The 26453-nt window shown below is 38.7% G+C and overlaps 1 protein-coding gene across 5 annotated transcripts in view; it reads right to left on the bottom strand.

Annotated features, from left to right (window-relative positions):
• syne1b (spectrin repeat containing, nuclear envelope 1b) overlaps nt 1-26453 on the bottom strand; it is a 119283-nt gene that overhangs the window by 6802 nt on the left and 86028 nt on the right. For 3 of the 5 annotated variants that reach the window (XM_065254156.2, XM_065254128.1, XM_065254133.1), the window contains 30 exons: nt 26222-26398; nt 24296-24451; nt 24036-24191; nt 23664-23834; nt 23439-23572; nt 22428-22632; nt 19972-20154; nt 19753-19899; nt 19243-19397; nt 18972-19119; nt 18779-18873; nt 17033-17267; nt 16761-16955; nt 15472-15597; nt 13741-13896; nt 12920-13078; nt 12505-12671; nt 9964-10126; nt 9014-9201; nt 8627-8777; nt 8362-8544; nt 8115-8252; nt 7847-8038; nt 6142-6472; nt 5853-5921; nt 3650-3792; nt 3362-3488; nt 2875-3086; nt 276-476; nt 38-166 (listed from right to left, as the gene is read on the bottom strand). In XM_065254156.2, coding sequence (XP_065110228.1) covers nt 38-166; nt 276-476; nt 2875-3086; nt 3362-3488; nt 3650-3792; nt 5853-5921; nt 6142-6472; nt 7847-8038; nt 8115-8252; nt 8362-8544; nt 8627-8777; nt 9014-9201; nt 9964-10126; nt 12505-12671; nt 12920-13078; nt 13741-13896; nt 15472-15597; nt 16761-16955; nt 17033-17267; nt 18779-18873; nt 18972-19119; nt 19243-19397; nt 19753-19899; nt 19972-20154; nt 22428-22632; nt 23439-23572; nt 23664-23834; nt 24036-24191; nt 24296-24451; nt 26222-26398 — 4992 coding nt within the window. Of the gene's footprint in view, nt 1-37; nt 167-275; nt 477-2874; nt 3087-3361; nt 3489-3649; nt 3793-5852; nt 5922-6141; nt 6473-7846; nt 8039-8114; nt 8253-8361; nt 8545-8626; nt 8778-9013; nt 9202-9963; nt 10127-12504; nt 12672-12919; nt 13079-13256; nt 13389-13740; nt 13897-15471; nt 15598-16760; nt 16956-17032; nt 17268-18778; nt 18874-18971; nt 19120-19242; nt 19398-19752; nt 19900-19971; nt 20155-22427; nt 22633-23438; nt 23573-23663; nt 23835-24035; nt 24192-24295; nt 24452-26221; nt 26399-26453 lie in introns of those variants that run through there. The other 2 variants (XM_065254141.1, XM_065254148.1) reach the window with 2 other exon arrangements.

Below are 26453 nucleotides of genomic sequence, written 5' to 3'. Positions count from 1 at the left end.
CAAATGCTGTACAAACAGAATATGAGTAATGATTTACCAAAAGTGTTTTATGATGTTCCTGTAAAGTATCGATGTCCTGAGTTTGATCAATAGGGACAATCTCATTTCTTCTGCGATCAATATTCTCCAGCCACAGGAGAAGACCGTGACTCATCTCATGGAAGTCCTGAGATTACAAAAACAAACGGTGCCCATTTTTAAAAAATGAACTCTGACTTTAGTTGCAACTCGAACCTTAGTAGTTGGTAGTATCTTTAACATAAGGTGTTTCTTGCCTGGCACTGCATCAGAGCCTCCTGTAGAGATCTCCTCCATGCATCCAATGAGCTGCCCAGATGTTCCCAGCGGTTATTCATCTCCTTCAACCGTTGTTGCAGGTCACGCGTCTCATCGCCGTCCGACTTCAGAAACTCGGCACTGCACAGGTTTATAGAGAGCACGATGGCCTTGCGCTTATCCAGAGCTTTCTGCAACTCCTACATATCAAATCAGATGAATGGTTTGTGCATGAATCAGTCTGTTTGAATCAGTTGAATGGTTTACTTGTGAATCAGTCTGGCCAAATCAGATGAATGGTTTGTTTATGAATCAGTCTGTCTGAATCAGTTGAATGGTTTACTTGTAAATCAGTCTGGCCAAATCAGTTGAATGGTTAATTTGTGAATCAGTCTGGGCAAATCAGATAAATGGTTCACTTGTGAATAAGTAAGTCCGAAAACGATTCTGGCCAAATCAGATTAGTCGTTCATTTTTTTATCGGCCCGGACAAATCAGATGAATGGTTTGTTCATTAATCAGTATGGCCAAATCAGTTGAATGGTTCATTTGTGAATCAGTCTGTCTGAATCAGTTGAATGGTTCACTTGTGAATCAGTCTGTCTGAATCATTTGAATGGTTCATTTGTGAATCAGTCTGGCCAAATCAGATAAATGGTTTGTTTATGAATCAGTCAGTCTGAATCAGTTGAATGGTTCATTTCTGAATCAGGCTGGCCAAATCAGATAAATGGTTTGTTTATGAATCAGTCAGTCTGAATCAGTTGAATGGTTCATTTCTGAATCAATCTGGGCAAATCACATGAATGGTTTGTTTGAGAATCAGTTTGGCTGACTCAGATGAATATTTTGTTTGTGAATCATTCTGTCTGAATCAGTTGAATGGTTTACTTGTGAATCAGTCTGGCCAAATCAGTTGAATGGTTAATTTGTGAATCAGTCTGGGCAAATCAGATAAATGGTTCACTTGTGAATAAGTAAGTCCGAAACAGATTCTGGCCAAATTAGATTACTCGTTCATTTTTTTATCGGCCCGGACAAATCAGATGAATGGTTTGTTTGTGAATCTGTCTGGCCAAATCAGTTGAATGGTTCATTTGTGAATCAGTCTGGCCAAATCAGATAAATGGTTTATTTATGAATCAGTCTGTCTGAATCAGTTGAATGGTTCACTTGTGAATCAGTCTGGCCAAATCAGATGAATGGTTTGTTTGTGAATCAGTCTGTCCGAAACAGATTAGTGGTTCACTTGTGAATCAGTCTGTCTGAATCAGATTAGTCATTCATTTGTGAATCAGCCCGGCCAAATCAGATAAATGGTTTATTTATGAATCAGTCTGTCTGAATCAGTTGAATGGTTCACTTGTGAATCAGTCTGTCTGAATCAGTTGAATGGTTTATTTCTGAATCAATCTGGGCAAATCACATGAATGGTTTGTTTGAGAATCAGTTTGGCTGACTCAGATGAATATTTTGTTTGTGAATCAGTATGGCTGAATCAGTTGAATGGTTTACTTGTGAATCAGTCTGGCCAAATCAGTTGAAATGTTAATTTGTGAATCAGTCTGGGCAAATCAGATAAATGGTTCACTTGTGAATAAGTAAGTCCGAAACAGATTCTGGCCAAATCAGATTAGTCGTTCATTTTTTTATCGGCCCGGACAAATCAGATGAATGGTTTGTTTGTGAATCAGTCTGGCCAAATCAGTTGAATGGTTCATTTGTGAATCAGTCTGACCAAATCAGAAAAATTGTTTATTTATGAATCAGTCTGTCTGAATCAGTTGAATGGTTCACTTGTGAATCAGTCTGTCTGAATCAGTTAAATGGTTCATTTGTGAATCAGTCTGGCCAAATCAGATAAATGGTTTGTTTATGAATCAGTCTGTCTGAATCAGTTGAATGGTTCATTTCTGAATCAGTCTGGGCAAATCACATGAATGGTTTGTTTGAGAATCAGTTTGGCTGACTCAGAGATGAATATTTTGTTTGTGAATCAGTATGGCTGAATCAGTTGAATGGTTTACTTGTGAATCAGTCAGGCAAAATCAGATGAATGGTTATTTGTGAATCAGTCTGTCTGAATCAGCTGGATGGTTCATTTGTGAATAAGTCTGGGCAAATCAAATAAGTGGATAATTTGTGAATCAGTCTGTCTGAATCTTGAATCGTGCGGTCAGAATCAAATAAGTGGTTCATTTGTGAATCAGTCTGTCCAAATCTGATAAATAGTTTACTTGTGAATCAGTCTGTCTGAATCGTAAATGTGTTGGTCGGAATCAGATAAGTGGTTCATTTGAGAATCAGTCTGGTCAAATCAGTTTAATATTTTGTTTGTGAATCAGTCTGGCTGAATCAGATACATATTTTGTTTGTGAATCAGTCTGGGCAAATCTGATAAATAGTTCACTTGTGAATTAGTCTGGCTGAATCAGATGAATATTTTTGTTGTGAAACAGTATGGCTGAATCAGGTGAAAGTTTCATGTGTGAATCAGTATGGCTGAATCAGTTGAAAGGATCGTGTGTGAATCAGTCCGGTTGAATCAGATGAATATTTTGGTTGTGAATCAGGCATCATTGGCTGTCACTGGCTGACCTTGAGTTTCTTAATGCGAAGCTCTATGGTCTGTAGGTCTGTGCTGATGTCCTGTCCTCGCTGTTGCTCAAGTTCTTCTTCTGCCTGCTCCATCCAGCTGCAGATGTTGTTCAGGTCCGAGTTAAACTGCTGCCACTGTTGCAGGTTCTGCTTCATGCGCAGTTCTTTACTGAGAGCCTGAGCCTGCAGGAACTCCCAGCGCTCGATGACACCTGCAGCACAACCACAACAACACGCTTAACATTATTATACATTACTGAAGATTATTACACTAAACACACATAACAATGCTTTAACAATGATTTATCATTTGAGCTGTCGATATTGTGGGTAATATCAGTTTGACTTCAACCCATGTAAAGACTTGGAGATCTCTAATGCACTGCATAAGGTTTGTTAATGACTCAAATGTACAAACACCATTAGTTAGGGTTACAAGAAATATGAAGATGTGTATTTATTTCAATGGTGAGATGTGATTTTGTACCTGAGGTTTGGGACTCTGAGCTGTTGGGGTCAGCGAGACCTGATGCTGTGTCCTCATCATCTTTCAAGCTAAATCCCACACGCTTTACCGCATCTATACTGCCACGACATTCCTCCAACAGGCGCATCTGAGAGAAAAAAGCATACAAAAATATGAAATTCTTCATTTTCAAGACACCTATTCAAAGTAACCCCATATCTTTAACCACTAAACCACCAGGACCTATAGTAGCTGATAATTCTGACCACCTGATTAACCACAGATACAGTATATTATCTTATGACTCACATATCCCATGTAAGTGGTGTCCAGCTCCGGGCCAGTGGGAGTTCGACTGCGGATGATGTTTTCGGTTTGCTGCAGATGAAAGCGACTTGTGTTGAGAGCTTTGTCCAGCTGTCTGATGTGAGTGTCCAGAGAGCCGCTGTCACCTGTACAGACACAACACATGGGTTATTAATACAGAAGAGCTCTGAGCTGTAGGACGGTCAGTCTGTTACTCATGCAGTGCAAGATTAAAATCATCTTTACAATCAACCAAACACAGTATTAAGTGCTTTTAGTCAAATTTATCATTAGTCACAGTAGATTACAATCAGAGTAAATATATGCACTGCTCTTTAAAAATAAAATTATGTGAAATTAAAGATATTTTACCCACTGCTATTGCTATGAATGGGGGAGATGGTTTTGGCTAGAAGGGATACAGCTACGGCCTAAATCTCTTGACATGTTGGGTTTAGGGTTAGGTTTGAGGGTAGGATTAAGATGGAAACACCGGTTCTGGCTAGATGGGATATAGCTACGGCCTAAATTCTGTGAAATGTTGGGTTTAAAGTTAGACTAAAACAGTGTACATCCGGCGAGACTTTGGCATTTGCTGTATCCCTTCAAGCCACAACATGGGAGATTGCAATGGTCAATATGGCGGCTCTAGTCTCGCCTTCCAGTAAAAAGAGCCAATCGAGAACCGTTAAAGAATGACACCCTCTGGTGAAGGGACGACACGCATTACAAATATAGTGGCGGAGTGAAACGACTTCCTTAAAAAGACTTTGGTGAAAAAAGAAGCTCTTTGAACAATCTGATTTCACGAATTTGCATGTTATAGTCACAAAATATTTTGCTCATTTATCCGTGTCATTGAAATTTTTCTGGGTCCGTACCACAGACTTTTTTTCCCGTGTCAGTTTTACGTATTGGTTACTAAATTGTTTTTCCTATTTTCTTACCATTGTCGCTTGGTAAACCCAACTCTAACCCTAACATCAGGCGACAACTGTTTAAAAATCCAGAAAAAAATAGTATAAACAAATAGTTAAAGTGACATCCTAACCCAAACCCCAAATCTAATCCCAAACCCAAGCGACAATGGTTTAAAAAAGGAAAAACAATTGAGTAACCAATACGTGAAACTGACACAGAAAAGAAAGTCCGTGGTACGGACACGGAAAAATGTGGAGATCCGTGACAATGACACGGATATATGAGCAAAATATTCTGTGACTATACCACGAAACTTTGTGAGATCATGTTGGCTTTGACACAGGGATTTAGATTCCAGAAAATCATTGGCAGTGGCAATGAACCAAAAATCAAATGATCCCAGACGCATTTTCCGTGTATTTTCCGTAATCTCTGTCTGAAGTGGATTTGACAGATTTTACAGGCTCTAGATTTTACAGACAGAGTCACATATATGCTTGACAAACCACTTTTATTTATTATGCATTTTTTTAATACATAATTAATTTTTCTCTGATTATGAAATACTGTGAATAATGCCTTTAATGATTTTAGAAACACAAAGACTAGAAACCAAAGACAAACCCCAGAATAAACACGTGGTACTACATGCAAACGCTGTAACTGTGGGTTCAAACCAGCCGCGTTGAAGGTGTCAAATTCGCGTCTACCGCGTCTAGTTTGCCGCTTGAACATTTTGAGTTTACTCGCTTCATTCGCACGTGAAAGCTGCGTGTGAAATTCTAGTCATCAAGACATTCTCTCGGAAATTAGCATCATGGGAGGGGCTTCTGCCATTCCGCTCGCTTCCTGTAATCACGTTACTACTAGAGCAAGCTCCTGATTGGTTAACGCTGCACGTTTTTCCGACAACGTTCAATTTTTTCATCTCCCACATTTCCTGCGGCAACGCTCAATTCGCGCCATTTGTGCGAGCTAGATGCGCGAATGAGGCGGAATCGCGTCTACTGTGCCACACTACGTGCCATGAGTCGCCAGACATGCATAAACGCGTCTTCACATTGAAATTTGTCTCTACCGCGGCTGGTGTGAACGCAGCATAAGAGTGATTGTTAAAGTGAATTTAAATTGCAACACAAATCCACAGAGAACCATAAGAAAACACAGCCGACTGTCACAGCATACAGATCGGTGCTTCAGTTAGGTTTGTGAGTAGAAACTAAAGGTGAAAATCTCAAGCAACAGACGGGTGAGTAAATCTCAGATATCTGCTGCTGTTTCCTACCAGCGCTGGATCTCAGCGTTTGTTCAGTGAGCTTTAGATACGCTTCAGGACTCTCGGGAATCACTACATCTGGAGAGACACATATACATTGCATACAATACAAATATGGCTGAACCGCACTGAAACCATAAATTTCAGATGTGACATTGTGTGCTGTTTACACACAGGCCACATCTCACTTCATAAGGATCCATCCAGTATGGTTGTCAGACTTTAGCCTAAATTTTACTTGCATCCCAAGTTTCGCAATTTTATTATCCATTGTCATGTGACTCCACAGCACACTGACCTGAAAGTGCCGATGCCGAGCCCTGCAGGTATTCATCTTCTCCTTGATCTCCCGTCTCAGAGGACAAGGCTCTGCTGGCGCTCTCCAGTCCACGGCTCAGGTCGTAATCATGGTCCCACTCCAGAGGAATGGAGTCCACGCTGGCTGGAGTGTCCCGGCCCGAGCGTTCGGTGCGCAGAGGGACGGCCAGCGACGCCGAGCGACTGGAGGACGGCAGAGGGGAATACAGGCCATCTCCCAAACGCTCGCTCCATGGAAAACTGGAGACGTCAGCCGATTCGTCCAGATCAAACTCACGGTCGGAATACGATACGTCATGCTCGTCCGTCAACTGGAACAGAAAGATGAGCTAGTTTTGTTCTAAAGACAAGATGTTTCTCACTTTTTTCACAGTAAAACGTGCTGCATCCATCCAGTAATTCTATGAAAATTATTTGAATAATAAAATCACAGGCTTATTCTTTATTTTTCTCATATACACACACACATATACATATATATATATATATATATATATATATATATATATATATATATATATATATATGAGAAAAATAAAGATGATTCACAGTGAAGTCACAGAAAAACAATTTTTGGGTCCACTGTATAGATTTTTTGCGGCATCTAGTGGTGAAATTGTGAATTGCAACAAAGTCCACTGCTCACCCCTCCCTTTAGAAACGCATAGAGAAGCTACGATAGCCGCCAGTGATGCGCGGGTTGATCCAAAATGCGGTTACCCGCGGTAACGAGTCATCCAAAAATATTTTTAATAATATTCGGGTCGCAGTCGGTCAGGTCATTTGAAATAAAGATGTCAATTAAACCTTTGTAATTTATATAGTACTAAAAATGCGGGCCAGGAAGCGGGTTGGGTAAGAAATAAAAGTTTTTTTTGTGGTCCGAGTTGCAGGCGGGTTGCGGACAGGACAAACATCTCATAGTTTGAGTCAACGTAATAATGAACAGATTTTAGAAACATGTAGAAACATGACGGCCCAAAATTGCGACTCTTCTTGAAGGGGACCCGCAATGTATTTAGATAAAAACGTCTCATTCTAAGGTAAAAAAAACAATACAGTTCATTATGTAAGGTCTTTATACACCACTGATAATATAGTTATGTATATGATATTGCATTTCTGTCAAGAGATCCCTCTAAAAGTTACAGAATGCACCTTTAACTCTTTCCCCACCATTGACGAATTATCATGTCAATTAAGAGAAAACGCTTTGCTGCCAATGACGAGTTTTTTACGACAATCCATATTTTCGCTATTATGCACTAGGTGGCGCTCTTACCCAACTTATAAAACATTAAAACATCAACTGATCCAAAAACAGTAAAAACTCTGTATATGTTTTAATCATCGTTCTGAATCAGATCTCTAACAAAAGTCAAAAATGCTAAAAATTTGCTCAAAATTTACACAAATTTGAGAGGGGATAAAAAGAGAACAAATTAGGATCAAAAGTTTTTTTTTAGGCAGAGGGTCTGTTCTTTAATTTTATATATTGTATGTTTATATATTTATAATATATAATTTTCAACTTTTGTGAAAATCATCAAAAATGCTGGCGTTGGCTGGCAACTTTTTTTTAAAACGCTGGCGGGGAAAGAGTTCATTATCAGAATTAAATTAACTTCTAAATTAAATTAGAAATTATGTCAAGCCAAGACAGCCCTTGAAATCTGTAATTTTACCGGTAATCGTATAAGTTTCTTGTAGTAACGCTCCACACGTCCGAACACTTCCTGACAGTAGCGCTGTAGTTCCTCAAGCTCCTCTTCGATCACGGCAGCGTCTATCGGCTCGCTCTTTTCTAACAGAGCTTCACCCTGCTGGAATATGTGATCGATCTTAGTTGTGTTCAGACTGATCTCCTGTTGAAAGACCTGGAGAGAGCAGAACGACACGCGATGAGAATGAAACACGAGCACATGTGTTGAATGTTTTGAGTCAGCGACTGACCCTCAGCTGTTTGATTTTGTCTTGGACGTCACATTCAGCGAAATGCTCAATGTTTGTTAATTGCAGGTCCATCTCGGTCAGCCACACCAGGATAGAGTCTCTCGCCGCCTCAAACTCCTCACGCTGACTTATGAAGTGCTGCCAGGGGAAAAAATAGTTGTGGCATACATTGCATTTGATAAATCAAGTGCGGTGATGATAGTTATTACAATGTGAACCAATTTTTAATCCTGGCAGGTCTCAGTACCTTCAGTCGGCGTAGGACAGACGCCACGCGCCTCTGCAGGTTATCCCAGCGCTGGTTGGCGTTATGTGCCATCTCTCGTAGGCTGCATGCTGTATCGGTGCGATTCTCACGTGCCAGACGTTGATATTGTTTACTGATCAGCTCCAGCTGTGTCAAACCTTCATGCACCTGCCGCTGGAAAGTCTATAAGGCACAGAAAGTTAACTTGATAAATGGGGGACCTAAATCTGTTTAGTACAGTAAGATGTCGCTGGGCGAATCTCACCTCAAACCTCTTCAGCTCTTCTTTGGCGACGGTGTAGAGGACACCGGAGGAGTTGGACAGTGCTGCGGTCTTCTCCGACGTCAGGAGCCACTCATCAAACCGAGAGAAATCATCCAGAAACTTCTGCCACAGACGCCACGTCTCCTCAATCCTGTTTGCACAACAAATAAATTATTCTGGTGTTCAATTGTTATACAACAAAATTACAGTATTAATGTTTGGAGAAAAAAATTTAATTAGTTGTATTATTTATCTTTTAGCAGACGACTTCATCCTCATTTTAAGTATTTATTATCAGTCCAGACCCTTAACCATTACACCTCAACCAGTTATTTACTGTGCAGTATGTTTTTAATATGAGCTCTGTATTTCGTTTATCATTCATACTTGAGTCTCCTCTCCATAGACATGGCACAGATGGTTCTCCAGCGGCGGTCCAGGGTGCGCGTGGCTTGTTGGATGGAGTCACACTCCACGTCCGTAGCACAGGCGTCACAGTCGTGCAGCAAAACCTCACACAGGTTCAGTACAGATGCCACACCTGTGCTGTGCTTCTCGATGTCTTTCTGAAGCTCCTGTAGATGGGTCAATGACGTTAATTATTTGGTGTCCGTATGGATAAATCAAATGTAAAAGGGTTAACATTTCAAAATAAATTAGCAGATTTCTTGCAAACATTCTCTTTTTTGAGGACCAAGTCTAAAATTTTTGGTTTTATGGCATTTTGAAAGAATATTTGGGGATGATTGCAAAAATGTCAATGTGGTGTAACCGGTCTGTGTCAATTGGTGTAACTAGGTTTTTTTTTAATTAAAATATAAATATATTCATTAAAAAATGTGGAATAAAATATAATCATCTAGTTTAGTGTAATGACTTTTTACATACATTTTTACATAATTTTATTTTAAAATAAAGATTATTTATAAAACAGAGCTGTTTTAAGCATATGTCTGGACAAATATTCTGCATTAAAATTTACATTTAGAAATAACTTATAAAATTATATTTTAAAATGATTTTTTTATTAAGCTTACATGCCATCAAGATGTATAAAATATTTAATATTTCTCATTATTTGGCACAATTGGCGGTAACACAATTTGACATTTCAAGGTCCATTCAGTCTTAACTTTCATAAAAATTAAAATTAAAATTAACATAAATACACTGTGCATTGAATTAAACCTGATGCATGCTTTTAAAACAAGTTTAAAAAAAATGGAATTTCTCAGCTTGGCAAACCATTTTTGTCACTGACCCAGATATAGATCAGACTTCATTATTTATCCAAGTCAAATACATAGTGGTTTATTCTCCTATGTATGAATGTGTACCTGCTGCAGGTCCAGTTTTCTCTGGATCTCCTGGTAGTCACAGGTGTCATAGATGATGGGGCGGGACAGCTCGGTCTCGATGTGGGTGAGCCAGGAGCGCAGGTTACTCATGTTCTTATCCAGCTGTTGTACGGCGACCAGAGTCTCCCGAAGCTTCTTCACCCTAATGAGAAAAGAAGTCATTTGGCCGGTGATTTTATTTAAAGAGACTTTTTACATTTTTTAAAGTGAAGTTAGTGGCAAATAGCTAGTCCCACCCTATATTTCTTTCCTATATTCCTTCTATGATGTTGGACAAAGAGCAATATTTTGAATGCAAAACATCACCATTTGCGACCCTGGACCACAAAACCAGTCCTTAGTGGCACGGGTATATTTGAAGAGTTTGTTTTGAAAAAAATGAGTTACTGCCAAAATCAGTATTGTATCAGGTCAGTATTTAAAAGTAAATTTTAAATTTTACGCAAAATCCAATATCCGCTGTTATTCTGTCATCTTTTCTCCCTTTTTTCCCCAAACGCAATAAACGCCACTCAACCTTCTTTACAGAATGCAATAAATCCACTCCAGATATTACAGCGCACCATTCCATGCAATGTAAACAAACAATGGCAGCGCATTAAATACACACTGAATCCTAATTTTCCTCATCTACTTTGTACTTCGTGATCAACAAACAAACAAAAACAAAATAATACTTTAATAGCATTGATAAACCTGTGGTGGCTTTCTGTGACGGGAAAGAAACGTAAGCCATCAACATCTAATAATTTACGCGAGAGGCACTCGGGAGACGATCGCTTGTTCTCCCGACAGCATGACCCCAGGGGATCTTATGAAAAACTTTCCATAATTTTACTCAAAGTCAACGAGAATCACAGCTGATCGCTGTGAAAAATGTTAAGCGACGACGTCAAGTATAACCGCGCAGCAATGACAGTGTTCCTGATATGACAAAGTAAGTGTTTTGATTAATGCCATTAATGTTTATTTTTACATCATTGTGTACAACTGTTCAATTAAATGAATATAAAATGGCAAAAATGAATGCACATTTATACATTGATTGAAAAGATTTATAGAATTTTGAAAAAAACCCGTCATGGATTAATTGCATTTTGTGGAAAAAATAATTTGTTTTTATAATAAATCTTTGAAAATCAAGTTATGGATTTGAATTTTTAATGTTTTTATAACCTAAAGATGCTATGTGAAAGTTTGTAACAGAAAATAGTGGTTTTCATCTTGTCACTTGGTATAGAAAACACGTTTTTACCGAAATTTGTCAAAATAGATTTATTGCATTTTGGAACCAAACTCTTCATTTGTAGCAATAACCAACAGTACATCTTATGGATCAAAATTAAAAAAATGTAATTAGGGCTGTCAAAAGATTATTCGCATCCAAAATAAAAGTTTGTGTTTACATAACATAATGTGTGTGTAGTGTGTATAATTATTTATCCATAAAAACACACACAATCATGTATATATTTAAGAAAAATTGGTTATATTTATATATAAAAGATTTATATTTATATATAATATAAATTATATACAGTATATACATTTCTTAAATATTCACATGAATGTGTGTATATTTATATATACATAATATTAACATACATGTTATGTAAACACAAACTTTCATTTTGGATGCGATTAATCTTTTGACAGCCCTATTTTTAATGCCAAAAATCATTAGGATATTAAATAAAGACCAAAAAATTTATTAATCATTAGTAATATGTGTTGCTAAGGACTTTATCCGGCCAACTTTGAGGGTTATTTTCTCACTATTCCGATTTTTGGCAGCCTCAGATTCCAGATTTTCTAATATCTCGGCCAAATATTGTCTTATCTTATTTATTCAGCTTTCAGATGATGTATACATTTCAATAAAAAAAATTGACCCTTATAACTGGATTTGTGGTCCAGGGTCACATTTATGAAATATGTGTTAAATATAAATACAAGTAAAAAAGTATCTTCGGTGGAAATCATCGGCATGTGTTGGACATGCCTTGTATTTACGCTGAAATGTAAATATCACTTATAATGTTAACTATTTTGCTGAAGAGCACAACAGCGATAGCTGTGGGAATCAAACCTGGCTGCAACCTTTAATATTTAAATATCGTTTTATGAAACTTTCACAAAATTATACATTTGAAATACACAAAAACATAAAACTTACAATTAAATATACAATTAAAGATAAATAAACCTCTATCCCACAGACTTGAACCTGCAACCTTTCAATTTCCAGTTACCATACCACACAAAAAATAATGTCCCCATGTCCCTATCTTCCGAGGACAGTCCCGTTTTTTGGTGTTCGGTTCTCCATAAACCCACAACAATAAAAAGACAAAAACATTAAAAAAGGTTTTTTCCCCATTTTTTAATTTATAGATAATAACGAATAAGATTTCAATGATATTTAAAGCATTGAACTAGGACATGTCCCCGCTTGTCATTTAAAAAATCTGGTCACTTTATTATTTTATGTATTATCATAATGACGTGAACCACTGGTACCTGGCTCCTATGAGGTCCAGCAGGTGCTGCCAGCGCTCATTGACTTTGCCAAGTTTGTGTTCGATGTCGGAGGCTTTGCTTTCATGGCTCGCTCGAGCTAAACGCTCCCCGAGCTCCTGGAGCTCATATTTGTTCTCCTCTGCAGCTGTAACCTCCTCCTGATAATCCTGATGTGAAGAAAATAATAGAGTACAGATATCAGAAATATCCCAAATTTTCTTTTTCAAATGTCCATCAAACAGCACAGTTACTTTGCAGTAGTAAAGCTTGTGGTTAAATCATATTGCTCAGCACTTTCATCAATAACAAAAATGTTTTTTTCAGATTTTCTTCACGTTTGTCTATCATCAGATAAAGTGCTTGAATGCAATGAATACACACTTAAAACAGCATTGAGGAAAGTTTATGAAGTTACCTTTCTCAGTTTCTCAATCATCTCTTCTATGCTGACGTCTCCATTTTTGGAAACTTTACTTTCCATGCGAGTCAACCAATCGCACAGCTCCTTATATTTGCCATTGAAGATCGCCCATTCATTCAGCTTCTCGCTCACCTGCTGCCTGCGCAGACACAACTGCACAAACACACAGACATTTAATATGTAATAAAGTAACCGTGAAGAAGTCTGAGTATTGCAACTACATTTAAATAAAAATACGACACTGTTTGAATAAATAAAATGCATTCAGCGATAGCACAAACGGCTCTTTTGTAAGATGGCATAATTAAAATGAAATGCATTTCATACTTACAAGAGGATCATTTAAAATACAGCATAAGACGTCTTAACACCCAGAACATGAGCAGTGAAATCTGTCAACTGAGACACCAAATGTGCATTCACATCCTGTGGTTTATCTACTCGCTCAACGGATGCCACAAACATGCGCAAAACAACCCTCTCGCTCAGCACTTTAGTTTCATCTTCAGAGATTATTTTAAGTTTACAAAAACAGCATAAAGACAAACTATACCACTGCCGTTTACAGACAGCCATTTAAGACATATCTGACTGTGGAACAGTAAACCTCCACTTAGTTTTTTTACTTAAACGTGCCCTTGAACAACACTATCAACAGCATCAACATTTTGGCCATCATGATAAAAACACTGCCACCTACAGAAAGCCAGTATAAAGACCAGCAGACGTCACCTAATACATATGAAATGTTGGCAGTGCCATATGAGGAGGAAAGTGGACCATACGGTGCATCAGGCGATGTGTTTGTGATGTACCTGATGACAGATCTCCTCCCACTGTCGATGTAAGAGCTCAATTCGCTCCTGCAGTACACACAGATCCTCAGGACTGATGTAACTCGACAGAGACTCTCTCAACACCGTCAGGTGAGTAAGATCTTCCTTCCATCCATCAAACATGCTCTCCAGGTCCTGAACAACATGGGTATAGATATTATAAACACTTTCAGTTTTAGCCAAGACAATGTCTAACAATCTAATGAAATGCATATTTTTTTCCTTTAAAATTACAATGAAATCAGAATTGACCTAATAACTTTATACATTTCTCCAAATCTTGACCCTGTACACATTTAGGATGTCTGACACACTCGATTCAAATGACAGAGTCACTAACTAATGATTTAGATGTGCTAGATTAAGTTTTAAAAATGTTTTTGTAAGCTTTAATCAAAGTTAATCATAGTAACTTTCTGTAACAACTTTTCTACTGATATAACCAAGACCAGTTATATTAGGCAATATTATAACAGTCTACCCCTTATATTCCAATCAAACACCAATACACTGTAAAAAATATTTGTTGCTTCATCTTAAAATATTAACTCTTTCCCCGCCATTGATGAGTTATCTCGTCAATTAAGAGAAAACATTTGACTGCCATTAACGCTTTCCTGACGAGTTTTTACAGTAATCTGTAATTTTGCTATTATCCATTAGATGGTGGTCTTACCTAATTTATAAAAAACAAAGCAAAAACTAATTTAACAAAATTTTAAACTCTGTATATGTTTTGATCTTCGTTCTGAATCTGATCTCTAACACAATTCTTTTACAAAAATGCAATTATTTCAGCTTTTTGCTAAAAATTTGGTGTTTTTGAAAAAACCAAACCATATTTGAGAGGTGATAAAAAAGAACTAATCAAGGTATGATGAAACGTTTTTTTTTCTTTGATTAAAAGCAGAGGATCTGTTCTTTCATTTGATTTATTGTATGTTTATATATTTAAAGAAGAACATTTTCTGGAAGGGGTTAAACTTTTGTAAAAATCATGAAAAATGCTGGCGCTGCCTGACAACTTAAAAAAAAAAAACCGCTGGCAAGGAAAGAGTTAAGTGTTCATGCTGCCTTAAAATTTTCAGTTTCAAAAATATTAGTTAATTCAAAAAGGTGGTGTAAAAATGTTAAACTAATATTTTTAAGTTGTATTAACTCAAAATTTAAATGCTTAACTCTTTCCCCGCCATTGATGAGTTATCTCGTCAATTAAGAGACAACATTTCACTTAACGCTTTCCTAACAAGTTTTTACGGTAATCAGTAATTCTCCTATTATTCACTAGATGGTGCTCTTACCCAATTTATAAAAAACAAAGCAAAAACTAATTTAATTAATTTTTAACTCTGTATTTGTTTGATCTTTGTTCCGAATCTGATCTCTAACAAAATTCCTTTACAAAAATGCAATTATTTTTTAATGTTATTTATTTTAAATGTTATTATTTATACTTTTTACTCAAGTCAGGATAAAACATTTTCCCCCCGATATATTTGAATGTTTATATATTTATAGAAGAAAATTTTTCTGGAAGGCATTTTATGAAACTTATGTGAAAATCACAACTTAAAAAAAAAGGCTGGCGGGAAATGAGTAAAGTTAAAACAACAAACATTTTTTACAGTGTAGATCAAAAGTCCCACAAAACAAAACAAAAAAAGACTTGAACTTGAAATTGAGGTGTGCACAAGTGATAAACACAGATACCTTGCATCGCATCTGTTCAGACTGAAGCTCCTCATGGTGATCTGGCAGCGGTTGAGAGAGTTGACGTTTAAAAGCTCTCAGTTTCTCCAGAGATCCTCCGATCCCCTTCTCACATCTCTCCCAGTCCTGCAAACAGACATCAATCCACCTGTGTGATTTCTTACTTTATCTGAAATCACCCTATTGTACTTATATTGAATTGATTCTTTTCAATGATTCAATTGAAATGATTCCTAAAGTGTTCGGGAATCACTGGATTACAAGTGAGGGGGTTTGTTTAAGAGTAAAACTTTAGGGTGATATGTTTGAAATGTTGCCTATAAGCATACAGATTGTAAGCAACTAAAAATGAAAAATTAGATTTTTCTAAAACAAACATCAAACTGGAATACATGAATTCACATAAAATCTAACAAATGCACACCTAATAGAGGTCCAAGTTAAAAACTATTTCTGTGAAAATGTCAGGGTCATGTTTAGTAAAAATAATATATAACAATTAAATCATAAAACGTAAATAAATCATTTTAAATAAATAAAAATCTGAAAACTGAGAACTCATGCAAAATGGACAGATACGTTTTATGTTACCAATAAAAAAATACCAGATGAAGGTCCAATAACAGGTAATAATAACAGTAACTATTTAAAATATCACTGATAAAAACTTTAAAACGGATGAAAAATACATTTTTTAAGTTAAACATGCAAATGTGCTATTAAGTTATTGAAATTTTAACTTCACGTAAATAATTTACGTAAAGGGGTTTGGCTGAAATATTGTAACTGTAACATAACTTAAAGGTGCTGTGTGTAGATTTTAGCGGCATCTAGTGGTAAGATTGCAAACTGCAACCAATGCTCAGTCCACAGCTCACCCCTCCCTTTCAAAATGCATAGAGAAGCTACGATAGCGACGATTTGAGACAATGAAGTGACAAAACACACTCTGTAGAGCAGTTTGTCCATTTAGGGCTACTGTAGAAACAAAAAGGTGCAAAATGGCGACTTCCATATAAGGGGACCTGCGGTGTATGTAGATAAAAATGTGTCATTCTACTAAAACAATAGAGTTCATTATGTAAGGTCTTTATACACAACAGATAATATAGTTATGTAGATTATATTGCATTTCTGTCAAGAGATCCTCCTAAAAGTTACACAGTGCACCTTTAATATTTACAAAGGTACAAAGAACTGTTGAAAGGAATCGAATCACTAAAACAAATCGACCTTTCCAACTTTAGACCTCACAGAACAAAGTGAAGGTGGGAATAGTTTTGTGTTACCCTGAGAAGGACAGACAGCTCTTTCTTCTGCTCCTCCAGACGGGTGTTAGCGAGTCTCCAGCGCTCTTGTATGTTCATCAGCTCCTCCTGCAAGGAGGCTTCGGCCCGTGAGTCTGCAGACAGGAGCAGCTGTCTCCCTGCCTCCACCGTTAGGATATAACTGCCCTGCTGTCTCAGCAGAACCTTCTCTCTCAGCTACAGGAACATCAACAACATCAACACAGGCATATAATCACATCAACCCGTGAAATGCAGAAGTTAAAATGTCTTACCTGTACAGCGTCCAGCATTGCTCGGGCCTGCTGCAGAGGAACAGGCGCTCCTGTTCGCCAAGTCTCGGCCTGATGAGAAACCTCAACCAGCCACTTTCTGAGCTTCTCCACCATCTCTCTGTAACGTTGCCACTGACGCAGGAGACCGTCTATAATTCCCTTCCGCTGTTGAGCGCGTCTCACCACACCCTGCCACTGGTTACTGAGCAGAGACAACTTCATCCTGAACTCATCTCTAAAAATACACATGAATTAAGAAAAGCGGAGATGTGAGAACTGGTTGATCTACTGATATATTCCAATACACACTTTGTATTGCTATGAATGCATATAAAATCAATGATCTTTTCAATTCAAAGTCCTATCCAAAAACATGTGGTGAAGTGACAGATCCGCAATACATCTGTTTTTTTCAGGGTACTTTAAAGGGCACATATTATGCAAAATCCACCTTTACAAAGTGTTTGGATTTGGCAGTTTGGCAGTGTGTGAACACAACAACCCTACAATGAAACAAATCCACCCACTCCTCCTTTTTTAATCCCCACTAAACCAAAGCGATCTCATCAGAGATGCTGTTTTGATTCTCTTGTTAATGTGATGTCACACTGATAAAGCACAGCGACTGACTGACTGGTTAATTTTACCCAAAAGCTTTTCTAAATGTGTTTGTTAGCACATTGTAGCACTAATGCAGCTAAATATACTATTGTCTCAGACTGTTTGCACAGGAATCAGATCTATTTTTACTGAAAGCCCTCACTCTCTCTTTTAGTAAGGGAGCAAGGAGCTGTAGCCAAACATATTTAATATTAACAAGATGGGACACTGGTATTGATACTGTATGAATGGGGGAGATCGCAAAGGTCAGAATGGCCGCTCTAGTCCCACCTCCCAGTAAAAAGAGCCAATCGTCCATCGAAATCCTCTGGGAGAGGAACTTTGCACATGTGCAGAATCGACAGGTCTTGTTTGTCTTGTTCTTAATAAGACCTAAAGGCGGTGCAAATATGGCGGCGAAGTAACGCAACTTCCCTAACTCATTCCCTGCCAGCCTTTTTAAGAAAAGTTTCACAAAATGCCTTTCAGGATTTTTTTTCTAGAAATATATAACCATACAAATATATCAAATGAAAGACCAGACCCCCAGTTTCATTCTATCTTTATCTGTTCTTTTTTAATAACCTCTCAAATATGGGCAGGTTTCTTCAAAAATACAAAATTTTGAGCAAAAAGCTGAAATAATTGCATTTTTGTAAAATAATTTTGTTAGAGATCAGATTCAGAATGATGATCAAAACATACACGTTCAAAATTAATTAAATTAGTTTTTGCTTCACTTTTTTATCAATTGGGTAAGTCCGCCATCTAGTGTATAATAGCGGAATTACAGATTAACGTAAAAACTCGTCAGGAAAGCGTCATTGGCAAGTAATAGTTTTTTCCTTAATTGACGTGATAACTCGTCATTGGTGGGGAAGGAGTTAAAATGACTTTGTTGTATATAGAGATTTAAAGGGTATATTCATAAATATTCTGCACAATACATGTTTATTTAGTTGAACAAATTTTCTGTTTGTCTCCTATTTAATGTAATCTTCCTGTTTTTTAAATAATTGCCCTGTTTTATCTATAATCATCTTGTTTTTGCCCGTTGTTAAAATGCTTTCTGTGAAGCGGCTTTGAAATGAAAACCACTATAGAAATCAAAGTGAATCTGCACCACTGGTCCGAGATGTTCCTCACCTGTCGTCCACCTCTCCCTGCTCCAGCATACGCTGTCCATCACTGATAATTGAATGAAGGATCTGCTGTCTGCTGAACATCTCTGCCTGAAACAGCTACAACAAAACAGATGTAAAGTCTGTTACTCTTTGGTCTCCAAGAGGAAAACACTGTAGACTACAAGCTTATCGATCCATCCGGCTCTTGTGCTCACCTCATGAGTCCTCTGCTGTTCCAAAAGGCTCTGGAAGTTTCCGGAAATCTCCACGGCCAGTTTCTCCTCCGTCTGCACCAGGAACTCCATCCAGGTCTCGCACTTCTCCAGAAAGGTCTGCTGCTGGAGTAGCAAGGCCTGGAGTTTGCTAAAGAAACAATTTACAGCCTCAGACAACAAACTACAAAGCAAACTCCGTAAGGATCAAAGAATCAAGCATGCAGAATATGATTATAAGAATGACATATTTAATATTTATGTTCAGGCAAACCTGAATCTTTCTGTGGTTTGAGATGAGGTGTTAGACCAGTTTCTGTTCAGGTTCTGCATGCGTTTGATCTCAGAATCATTGAGAGGAAGTCTGTAACCAAGTTCATTCAAGCGCTCCAGATCAGGAGCCATACCGCTAAACTTCAGCATTTGTTTCTGAATGAGAGAAACAAAAAACACCATTTAAAGGGCACATATTATACGCTGTTTTTATGTGTGTACCTTTAAATGCAAATGAGCTACAACCCCTCACTCCCTTACCAACAGACAGTGACGCTTTTGGTTAAAAATAGATCTGATTTCTGTCAATACAGTCTAAGACAATAGTATATTTAGATGCATGAGCACTAGAATGTGCTACAAACACATTTAATAAAGCTTTTAGGTAAATTTAACCAGTCAGTCTGTGGCTCTGGGCAGAGCTTTATCAGTGTGATGTCACATTAACAAGAGAATCAAAACAGCATCTCTAATGAGACTCCTTTGGTTTATTTGAGAGTGTGGATTTTACCTTCAGTTCCTCCATGCGATCTCTGATCAACGACTGGTCCGTTGAACCGTTGGGATCTTGACTTTCCAGAACCTCTTCGGCCTCCACAATCCAGCGAGACAGAGAGTCCAGTTGCTCATTAAACGTCTCATAATCTCGAACTCCAGCCTGGGCGAGTAAAAGACATCAGTACCAGACACTAAAACAGATAACCACACAGATCTGATCATCATCTCTCACCTGTAGCGTGGCCTGCTGTCGGCTCAGACTCTGCTCCACAGCGCTCAGGCGTTGGGCGAGCGACAGATGATCAGACTGGATGCCGGCTGCGGCTGACGTGTCCACCTGCTGTTTGAGTTGCTCTCCCAGCTCCAGCAAGACCTGTAGAGATGTCTGAACTGGAGCTTGAGATCTCAGCAGCTCCTGATGAAACACATAAGGATAAGGGTCGCGTATACAGTATGCATACCTTGTGAGTTGCTTTGAATAAAAGCATCTTCCAAATACATGTTATGTTAAATAAATTGTAGCCTCTTCTGGATTAAAGATTTCACAACAGCCATGCCGTTGGTACTGTGCGTTCATACCAGACGCAAATAAAGCAAATAAATTGCGCTTTTTGCGCGTAGTTGGATGCTTGAACATTATTTATTGAACTTACTTCATTCGCGCGTGAAATTCAGACGCGAATACGCTCAATTTGCCAGCTTTAGCTAGCTTTTAGGCTCAATATGCCTATATTTTGGATATAACAATTTAGTCCTCCATTGTTGTTTCGTATTTCTGCCACCGCTCGCTACGCTAATCACGTCACTACTAGATCAAGCTCCTGATTGGTTAACGTGGGGCAAATATCCGCCAAAGTTAAGATTTTTCAACACAAGCAATTCGTCTGAAATGTTCAATTCGCGCCGTCTCATCTGCATGAATCACGCTGCAGGATGTCTCACGCTTCATTGCATTGATTGTCCACATTCAGTGACAATGATTTTGTCCTCCTTGTTGTTTCGTATTTCTGCCTCCGCTCGCTATGTCATAATCACGTCTAGATCAAGCTCCTGATTGGTTAACGCACTGCAAATATTCGGCACAGTTCAGATTTTCAACACACGCGATTCAGCCAAAACTTTCAATTTGCGCCGCCTCATTCACGCTAATCGCGCTGCAGGATGTCTATTGCGTCTTTGCATTGATTGTCCACATACAGTGATGATGATTTTGTGCTCCATTGTTATTTCGTATTTCTGCCTCAGCTCGCTACGTCGTAATCATGTCACTATTAGAGCAAGCTCGTGATTGGTTAATGCAGTGCGAATATTCGGCAAAGTTCAGATTTTTCAACACACGCGATTCGGCCAAAACGTTCAATTTGCGCCACCTCATTCGCGCTAATCTCGCTGAATGATGTCTATTGCGTCTTTGCATTGATTGTACACATACAGTGATGATGATTTTGTGCTCCATTGTTGTTTTATATTTCTGCCTCCGCTTGCTATGTCGTAATCACGTCTAGATCAAGCTCCTGATTGGTTAACGCACTGCAAATATTCGGCACAGTTCAGATTTTCAACACACGCGATTCAGCCAAAACTTTCAATTTGCGCCGCCTCATTCACGCTAATCGCGCTGCAGGATGTCTATTGCGTCTTTGCATTGATTGTCCACATACAGTGATGATGATTTTGTGCTCCATTGTTATTTCGTATTTCTGCCTCAGCTCGCTACGTCGTAATCATGTCACTATTAGAGCAAGCTCGTGATTGGTTAACGCAGTGCGAATATTCGGCAAAGTTCAGATTTTTCAACACACGCGATTCGGCCAAAACGTTCAATTTGCGCCACCTCATTCGCGCTAATCTCGCTGAATGATGTCTATTGCGTCTTTGCATTGATTGTCCACATACAGTGATGATGATTTTGTGCTCCATTGTTATTTCGTATTTCTGCCTCAGCTCGCTACGTCGTAATCATGTCACTATTAGAGCAAGCTCGTGATTGGTTAACGCAGTGCGAATATTCGGCAAAGTTCAGATTTTTCAACACACGCGATTCGGCCAAAACGTTCATTTGCGCCACCTCATTCGCGCTAATCTCGCTGAATGATGTCTATTGCGTCTTTGCATTGATTGTCCACATACAGTGATGATGATTTTGTGCTCCATTGTTGTTTTATATTTCTGCCTCCGCTTGCTATGTCGTAATCACGTCTAGATCAAGCTCCTGATTGGTTAACGCACTGCAAATATTCGGCACAGTTCAGATTTTTAACACACGCGATTTAGCCAAAACGTTCAATTTGCGCCGCCTCATTCACGCTAATCGCACTGCAGGATGTCTATTGCGTCTTTGCATTGATTGTCTACATACAGTGATGATGATTTTGTGCTCCATTATTGTTTTGTATTTCTGCCTCCGCTCGCTACGTCGTAATCACGTCACTATTAGAGCAAGCTCCTGATTGGTTATCACGGCGCGAATATTCACCAAAGTTCTGATTTTTTAACTTGCGCGATTTGCCTGAAATGCTCAATTCGCCCTGCGTTATTTGTGCAGCCACATTCACGCAAATCGTGCTGCAGGATGTCTATCGAGTCTTTGCATTGACATAACATGTAAATCACTCATGCTTAACGCTTCATTCGCGTCTGGTATGAACGCACCATAAAACATCCACAAAACAGATGAGTTTCACTTACAGCGCAGTCCTGAATCCAGTTGGACACCTCTTCTTCTGTGATGTCTTTGTTGCGGGCACGCTTCAGCAGCTGGTTTGCTCTCTCCTCCGAGGTCTGCACGCTGTTCTCACACTGTCCATAAAGATCTTTATATCTCTGCCAGAGCTGCAGGAGACCCTTACTGCTCTTCAGACGCTCCACAATCTCCTCCTGCAGACTGTTCCAGCTGAACGACACATAAACAAAGAGTTACAGCTGCAAACAAACAATTGTCCCGAATATAAGATGTCATTTTTATCACAGAAATGCCTCTCAATAAACGATGTCATCTTATATTTAAGCTGTACACGATTACATGTCAGTCATACTGTACACCCATAAAAATGTGGTAGGTGGCGCCAAATACACATAAACAAGTTCACCTGAACTGAAGCAACCTGATAAACTACAGCCGTTTAGAGTAATGGGGCGTACACACCAAATGCGAATCCAATGATTTGCACGAGTAGAATACATACAAAGTGTCGATGCAAAGACGCAAACTTGCGCGGGCGATGTGAATGGCGCAAACTGGGTGACACACAATATTCGCTTGAAAATATTCAACTCATGCATGACACAAAGTTAAATCCCACGAGTAATCTAGAGCGAGTAAAGCAATGCTTCGCGTTCTATGTGTACGGCAGCTTAAGGCAGACTTCTACTAAAAAAAAAATATTAATAAGCTACGTGTTTTTTCGCAATGTGATGAAGAGCCTAAGCTAACTGTTATTAAATCCAGATGGACTGCAGGTTATATACGGTACTGTATGCCATATGAAATATACTAAAGAATGTGAGGAACCAAAATGGTCCACTTTGACTTAACAAAAAGTATTTTCAATTTAAAAAAAATAATGAGTTGGTCTTCAAAAAGCATTTTTCCAAAAGGTACACATTGAAAAGGGGGGTCGTCTTATATTCGGGACAATTTATTTCTGATTTATTTCCAGTCGTATGCTTGAACTCAGCCTAGCACAGTGTCTCACTCACCGGGCGTTGACGTCTTTTAGGGTGTTATTGAGCGAGTCACAAACACAAGGGTGACACTCCTTTAATAGTTCATGTGTAACAGCTCCAAACTTTCTCAGACTGCTCTCTTGTTTTTCAAGCTTCTCCTGCAGATCCTAAAGATGTCAGAAGACACAATCAGATCCATTTCTTCCTCCGCAGACTGATTATTACTTTTGTGTAACAGTCGAGCTGATCAATCTTTACCTGCAGTCTTTGCACCTGCAGCTGTGCAGCCTCCAGAGATCCTGTGAGCAGACGATATCGAGATGCAGAATAACGCCCCTCGGTCAGGTGGCCGTTGATCTCCTCAGACGCTTGTTTATATTGACTCCACTTCTCTTGAACAGACTTAAGGCCGATCTTCAGCTGACCGATCTGATGATGCACAATCGCACATGCATTTTATTCACTTGTCATGATTCATGTTTTATAGTCAGCAAAATGGTCATAGGTCTGAATCATACACAGATCAAATGTATAGCTTGAATGCACTTTAAGGATAAAAACGTAAAATTCTAATCAAAAACTGTGGCTTAACAGTTGAAATAACCTGACAATAGTTATCCAAGTAAATACCTGGTGGTCGAGATTTGCCCATGTGTTATTCAGGGCTTGGAGAGACTCCATGACGACAGCACAGGCCTCATCCGTCTTGTTTTGGACGAGAGCGCACGCCTGCTCCTCCACTCGCTCCAACTCCCTCTCCTTCTCTTTAATCATCGCCTCCATCTCCTGAAGATATGAGCGAGAGAGATATAAAAGGTGTATAAGAGGATATCTGTACTCCAGAGGTTATGTTGAATAATTCATGAGTGTTTTGGAGCGATCGGTCTGACCTGGCACTCTTTGAGTGCATTCTGGACTGAGGACAAGTTTTCAATCCTGTGTTTTCTCTTGAGTCTTTCCTCCTGAGTATTTAGCCACGCCTGAAGGTTCTGCACTTTACTTTCATATTCAAACCAAGTTGTCAACAATCCCTCTAGATATTGTACCTGAACCAACAGCAGAAATACATCGATTAACTAAAACATGAAACATCACTAATGCATTTCAATTCCTAAAGTGAAAAATTGGATGCAAACTACAAACAAGTAAGCAATGCCAGCAGAGACATTTACTCCGTATACAGCCATAAAAAAGATTGCATGAATATTGTGAACCCTATACATGCTGACAAAACAGTGAGAAATATTGTAGGATGGGACTTTATTACAGCCATTGAATTTGACTGGACCATTAAAATTAAAATATTGCTTCATAAACTTTATTCCTCACAATCACAGTCAAGAAAAGTAAATTTTTAAACATTCAAAACATGCATCAACCATTGTATAAAACATGTATGTAGTGTCACCCATACGTTTCTGAAGATCATTTTTAAAGCCCAAGTGGGCGGAGCCGGTGTCATGAGCAATTCTGTCCCCCCTGGCAATTTTGCCCCCTTACGGTACGTTCACACGGGGTGTAAGCGTTAACGCTTCCCATTCACTTTTAATGGGTGACGTCAAGCATGCTGAACTGAATTGTGGATCTGTCGGCGCCACGTCACTGCCATAGCTCGCAGCAGAAGTTGAACATTTCTCAACTTTTCAAGCAACGTGTGTGCCAGCCAATCAGATCGCCTTGTGCAAATAACCTAGGCAGAGCCAGCCAATTACGTTTATGGAAAACCGGAGCATGTGTCGCGGCCACTGTGATTGGCTGTTGGCCACGCTTCAGACAAGCCTTCCGTTAAGCGTTAACGCTTTCGTCCCATGTGAATGTACCGTTAGGACCCCACGTGATTCCACTGGCTTAAAAAACTCCTCATGGGTAGTCTTTTTAGCGCCTTATTACAATTCCTACAAAATGGCTTTATGAGTTATGTCGTAAGAACGTTGTTAAAATTACAATTGATGACTTTTAAATTATATTTAGATATTATTTACTGTACCCTTTCCACTTTTGAACCCTGTAAAGTTAATAAATTACTTATACAGAACATGATTACTACACTTTTACAATTATAAAACTACATTTCGTAAGGTATGTTAATAATTTACAAAAATAAAATTATTGTTTTTTGTAAAGCAGATGATAACACAAAACTACTCACAAGTCTGTAACATGAATATTAGTTTATTATATTATTATTTTTTGTAAGCTTTTATTTAAAAAAATTTGTATGCTTCTATTTCTACAAAGTAATTAGCTTGCTAGACCGCTAACGCAGCTTCAATTAGCCACAAGATATCGCGATGACACATTTTGACCAGGCATTAGTGCTAGTCGGGGTCCTAAGGGGGCAGAATTACAAGCGGGGACAGAATTGCTTATGACAGCGGCCGTCGCCATCTTGGCAGCGTGTCACTCGTAGATAACAGTAAACGAGCAAAACATCAGAATGTGGGTGGAGCTGAGGTGCCTGAAACCACGCCCACCTAGCTCAACGGTTGTGACAGCAGCAACAATCCACCGGTCACTCAAGTAGCCACGTCCTTATTTAGGCAGAATTTTAAAGCTTAAAATAATTTATAAATATAATTCACTAGTTCACAAAAACACTTTTTGTATCAGGTTGTAGACATATTTATTTCTGCTGTGAAGTTGGCCATTTAACATGGGGGTCTATTGGGGACTCCCTGTCTCTAGAGGCCAGTAGATGAATTACGTGTTTACTTCACAAAAGAGACCGGAAGGACCATCAACAAACTGTTTGGGGCATTTATTACGATAATAATTAGTATAAAAATACAAATATTTAATCTCAGCTGAATTCTCACCCTCTCTGTGATGTGAGTCTGAAGGATCTGCCAGCGGCAGTTCATGGCTCCCAGTTTCTCTGCGAAATCTGTCTTATCGCTGCATTTACTCTCCACCTCCTGACCACCGATCTGCACCGCTGACTGATTCACAAAATCTACAGTCAGCTGTTTGCAGTTGATGTCCACTCTGAAGCCCTGCAGGAAACAGAAGTCATACAGAAAAGATGTCAAGTGTTAACAAAACAATATT

The sequence above is a fragment of the Paramisgurnus dabryanus genome, chromosome 17, assembly GCF_030506205.2.
Source record: "Paramisgurnus dabryanus chromosome 17, PD_genome_1.1, whole genome shotgun sequence".
NCBI lineage: Eukaryota > Metazoa > Chordata > Actinopteri > Cypriniformes > Cobitidae > Paramisgurnus > Paramisgurnus dabryanus.
This window is presented reverse-complemented; position numbering and strand designations above follow the sequence as displayed.